This window comes from Limulus polyphemus, unplaced genomic scaffold, assembly GCF_000517525.1.
Source record: "Limulus polyphemus unplaced genomic scaffold, Limulus_polyphemus-2.1.2 Scaffold6925, whole genome shotgun sequence".
NCBI lineage: Eukaryota > Metazoa > Arthropoda > Merostomata > Xiphosura > Limulidae > Limulus > Limulus polyphemus.
In genome coordinates this window covers 1-5889 of record NW_013672535.1, presented here as the reverse complement: position 1 = coordinate 5889, position 5889 = coordinate 1, and the positions used below count along the sequence as shown (strand labels likewise).

Here is a 5889-nt window from a genome sequence, read left to right as displayed (position 1 = left end):
GGTGATAACTAGCTGCCCTCCCTCTAGTCTTACACTGCTAAAATTAGGGACGGCTAGCGCAGATAGCCCTCGTGTAGCTTTGCGCGAAATTCAAAAAACAAAACAAAAAAAACAACATTGTTATGTTTAATAACGAGGTTTAAAAGAGTTTAGCTTCTTTTTTTACGTGGAGTTTGGAAAATGAAAGCATTTCTTATAATACCACTGTTAAGAACTAGACTTTTTTACCGTAATTGATTCTCACCACAAAGTTTTCAAAATAAATTACTTTATATTTTTTGGTTTTACCCTGCCACATTTTGGGATCTAAAAATTACAAATTTCAGTAGATTTTACCCATTTGCTACATAATTCGTGTCTAAACATTGAAAACAGTTATAAAAGTAATAACAATAATAATAATAATATTTACTGTTACTTAAGAAAGAAAATCAGAACTTACGATTTTTCAAGGAACAGTGAACATGTCATTTAAAAATGTTTATTTTGGTGCAAAAAAAAAGAAGATAAAAACATATTAACATAAATTACTCTCATTCTCCAATACGAAATAAAAATATTACTCATAAGCTGTCTATTTTTAAATGCCGAATACATTTACCAACTAAATTTTAGGAAATTAATTTAAACTCATTGCCATTATTACATAGTATAAAGATTTGCAATTGTTAATATTTACATTTGAACACTTGCACTCAAAAAAAAAAAAAAAAAAAAAAAGGAAAAGAAAAGAACATTTCTAGAGCTTTTTGTGACCATAGCCGTTTTGGTATAAATAAATATGAATTAATAAGAGGGCTCTGATTGAGTTCATTCTCTAGTTTCTAGAATAAAAAAATATTAATATCTAGAAAAAAAAGGAAACGCCAAGACAAATCCAAATTTGATTAAAACATTTGTTATGAATACATGTTTCGGATTGAAGAGATACAGCATGTATGAGACACATAAAACACTTATAAATAAATGAAATAAAACACTTCACAATGTAAGTTGTTAACTTGACTGTGCCACCAAAGGTAAACTATTTTTGATCATTTACTACTATATTTACAGCGAAAATAGGGTAAGTCAACAATGAGAATGTTACATGTTCGGCTTATTTTTCTGTACTACTTGTATTGACAGTCTACAAAAGAGATTATTCGTTTATACTACAACTACTAACAGCCTATACTAGACTGATAACTCGAGTCAGCGTCAAGTGAATTGGTAGTTTGCTGAACAGAAGTGATAGAAGAAAATACCCTCATGATTTTAGGACTGTAAAGCTTGGAATCGGATACTGTAACGAATTTATTGTAATGTATTTATTTTTAATATGAAAGTTGTTTACATTAAGTTTGTATTTAAAAATATGCATAGCTTATAATCAGATATGTATTGCGTGTAATGAATTTGTTATATATTTATTTTAATGACAACGTTTGTTGGGATTGAGTTTATATGTAAAAACGTGCCTAGATTACTGTGTTAGTTACGTATGGCGAAACTCCCGTCAATTCTCCAAGGTCGTAGAATATTTGTAAACGCAAGAAGCGACAATATATCCACTTCTATAACCGGTTAAATATAATTCAGTATTGTTGTCCGAACTTTCGAGAAAAACATTTCCCGCACACATAAAAAGACAAAGGCCAAAGAAGAGAGCATATATAAGTCTGCTAGGAACCTGTTATAACCATGTACGCTATAAACCGCGATTTTGCTAACCCTTATCAACCGGAAAATTTACGACATTTGACCAGGAACAGTTATAAATTTCGAACGTCAGTGAACTCTTATCGGACGTTAGTACCTTTTCGAAAATATTATTGATTTCTCATCGGGCATTGGTGGTTTTATGAAAATATTATCCTACTTCAATGGTCCAACAACTCAATGTCTAACAAAGCTAGCTAGCTTCTCAGCAATTGTACGTACATCGACTTCAAGTTAACTGGCTGAATATCAAGGAGACTCTTGAACTAGGAAGATTTTATGTTATTTGTAAGTTAGTGAAATCTTTGTTTATGAAACTTTGTTTGTAGTAATTAATTGTAATAGTTGCTATTGTAAATTGTACTGTTGTATATATATATATATATGTATATATATATGTATATATATATATATTAAAACGTATTTGTGTCAAAAACAAAAACGGTGTGAATCAATCTTGTTGGCAAATAGCGTAAATCAAATAAAATATCGGCATATTTCCAGACACTTGTTCCAGGGTACAATATCCGTCTGTATCTCAAACTCTGACGTTTCTTACGATCCAAAACAAATACTTTATCAGCGTCTTTTTTCAATTTCCTTCTCCTCTCGATTCTCTTCTAACACTTCCTATGAACACAAACAAACATTTAGATTTATTGAAATCATTAATTGATGATTTTTAACAATATAATTCATCACCAAAACTTTCCTAAAATTAGAAGAGAATGAAAAACAATGTTTCAAATTAAGTAATGCAAGATGATGGGTTTGAATAAATTCTAAGGGTATTATCTCTTTATTTTTTAAAGCAATTTCTATTGTAAACGACTCTTCAGGTTGGTTTGATTTGGTTACACCTCGTGACGAAATCTGTTTTAACCTAATATAAAAACAAATGAGTTAAGTATCAAAGAAATATTAAACTTATACAACTAGCAATATGTATCGTTGAAGTAATGACTGTCAGAACTTCGTTGAATATATTAAAATTGTCAGTTTTTAAACTTTAAACCAGAATTTCTTTTCAAGGTAAAAGTACAAATAATTTGTTAGTCTTTACTTTCTATACAGTCAATAGTCATAAAGTTGATCAAAATTGCATTTATAGTTTAAATTGATATAAGGAAAATGATATTTTGAGCATTACAGGTCACTGATACCTGTTGTATTCTATTATCCTTCACTCCGAGTACGCTTCAAGATGTGGGGTTTGAGCTGAGTCAAAGTGAGATTCGTATCTAATCTCTTGGGAAGCTCCATAGGTTTTAAGTTCGACTTTCGCGGCCACGGCTCCTGCTGAATTAGTGAAGCATAAATCATAAGTTAACCAAGGCTACAGTTATCGAAAATAAAAGTAAATAAAGTTTTAAAGATAGTTTTTTTTAGGAATTATTTCTGAATGTTTGATATAGATAAGTGTTTTGATTTTATGACACTTGAGGCCTAAAATTCTCAAATAATTATTGAAATCAAAAGAATAAAAAGCGTAAAAAACAATAACCATATAAAACGCCGAGTAAAGCATAATTAAATAAAGGAAAATAGGTTTTCTCAACTAAAGAATCAGAATATCATCATTAAAAAACAAGCAGACTTATTTTGTCAAAAAAATATCTGTTATAAACATCCGAGATGATTGTCACCTTTCATATCGACAGGGTGGTCCAAAAGTTACTTGCCGTAGATCAGTATACTAATAATTTTAATCCATTTCTGATTAACATATTACTATTAGTACAGCAGACATGCGTATGGCACAGAGATTAACGAAAAACCAAATGTTAAATACAAATCCAATTGTTACATCTCCGTTTGTTAATTAACTTTCCGAAACTTCGTTCCGACGAAACTTTAACGACACAAGTCTTTACTTAATAAAACTGGTTTATTCTTTCCGAATATAACTTTACGATACACTTAATTTCAATATTCGCGCTAAAACAAACACTATAACGAACGAACGTTAACTTCAACAATACCCTGTGACTGCAGTTCAATTACTCACTACCTACACACACATTACATTATATTCTCTCGTCACGTTGTCACCCTCTTATATATACCAGACTACCCTATCTAGTAAATACTAGAGCATTCGCCAAGGTACAGGATAGTTCTAAAAACGTGGCGTCACAGTAGTCATGTGACTCGCTGACGCAACACAATGTTATCTGCACAAGAGATTAAAGTATGTAAAACTATTGTGTTACTCTATATAGCTACACATTATAACTTCTAAACGAAAGTAATTTATCCTTACCTTCTTTATTTCCTCATTTTCCAATTTCATAATTTCAAGTAAATCTTCACTGAAATGTTTTATAACGTCCCATGCATAAGTAATATCTTCTTCTTTGGCGTGTTGTGCGCAGATGCAAAATCTGATTACGAAACGGTTATTCAAAGATGCTGGTACCATATGGAGCTTTCCTGAAGCGTTGATAGCGGACAGAAGTTTTTGATTGAGGCTGTTGGGTCCCTAAAAATTAAACATTTTTTTAATACGAAACTTCTGCAAAAAACAAATTTTGTCTGAATACCTGATCGAATTAGTATTAGTATTTTTCTAAAACAAAACTAGCTAAATTAGTTATTTTAGAAGTTGCAGTACGAAATCAGTAGACTTCTGGTCATTAATCGCATAAGTTATTTGATAAGCTACATTCTAACTTAACAATAATAGTGGTGTAGGAAGGAGTTGAAGAGTGTGGTTGCTTGACTAGACATGCAAAGTTTACAATAATATAACTTACAGTCGCTATATTAGTCAAATATGTAAATATGTTTAATACATATATATTGTACTTGAAAAATATCCAAGGGAATATAACAAAGAAAGTGCTCAACTACTTGTGAAAATTCTTGGAAAAAAAGAAATCTAGAACACAATTTTTGAAGATTAAAATTATTATTCTAAATCTCTTTTTTTCCCCTAGTTCAAAATAAAGAAAATTTTCTTAAATTAATGTTCAATGAATGTTCAAATAAATCAGAACATACCTTCAAACGGAAACAAACTAGGCCTACAACCACTTTGTTTACCACTTCGTATCTCTCATCTTTTGCCACTAGTCCTTCAAACTTTTTGGCTAGTCGGACATGCTTAAGTACAAAAAGAAATGAAATAATTTTATACGTATAAGTCGTGTAAAAGCGACCCGAATAATCAAGTCATTCATTATGTTCCACCGCTCTGCTATTGAAACATTAACGCCTAAACTCTGTCATAACATTTCTCGTCGTTCGGCCTAATTTACAGCATCCAATAAAAAGTAGCCGAGTTTGAGCAACCTTTCTTACTTCCGAATATTTATTTACAAAATAGGGAATACATTGTTGAAAGGATACAATTTATCTGAAAAAAAAAGCACCGTCAAGCTTGTGCTTACATTTGCGTGCTCGTGTAATGTAAACAATTAACCAAGCTTATTACATGCTACATTCAACATGGTGATAGCTCTACTTTCGTTTCATCGACAAAACCTACCTACAATTCAGAACGGCAGAATATAACGGCTTGACTATTCGAGTTATTTTGAAGCTTCTGTTTTAGATGTATAACACGCAAGTAATAAAATATTTCACGATTTTTCACCATATTAAACAAAGAAACCTAGTTATTACTTATATATAAGGTGATTCAAAGTAACTTGCTTTTTGTGTGTGTTCTATATATCCTTCTCTATTTTATTTTCACATTTCATTCATTAGAATATAAAAGTTTATATTATCTGCAACCACGCTTCTATTAGAAAAGTCTAACTACACTAATTAGCATATTCTACAGACATTGCCAATGTAATACTGGCTTTATTGTCTAGGTCAACGTTAAAAAACTAAACATTTTGTACATTTACAGCAGATTTTTTCTACTTGTTTTGTTAAATCCATTAATTATTAAAATTATTTTAATTATAAGTAATTGTAAACACTCAGAAATATTAAGTATTTGTAGAAAATAATGCTTTTTTTTTATCAAACTATAATTCCGTTTGGTTCTGTATTTTTCGAAGGATATTGTAGCGTCAGCGAGGTCACGTGACTAGTATCACGCCACCTCTTTCTAGAAATCTCGTGATCCTTCTAGATATATGTAGTCTTGTATATAAGACCGGCCACGAAACAACAGGGTAATGAGTAATTGAACTGCAGTCAGAGAGTGTGTAATTGAGTATTGTTGAAGTC

General features: G+C 30.8%; 1 protein-coding gene across 1 annotated transcript; it reads right to left on the bottom strand.

Moving 5' to 3' along the window:
- Window positions 1-2162: 2162 nt before the first annotated feature.
- Window positions 2163-4806, bottom strand: LOC106474185 (tyrosine decarboxylase-like; the record flags this gene model as incomplete). Its single annotated transcript, XM_013934876.2, has 4 exons — window positions 2163-2331; window positions 2865-3000; window positions 3965-4183; window positions 4705-4806. Coding segments are annotated over 3 exons (444 nt in total), but the record flags the coding sequence as incomplete, so codon positions are not given.
- Window positions 4807-5889: the final 1083 nt, after the last annotated feature.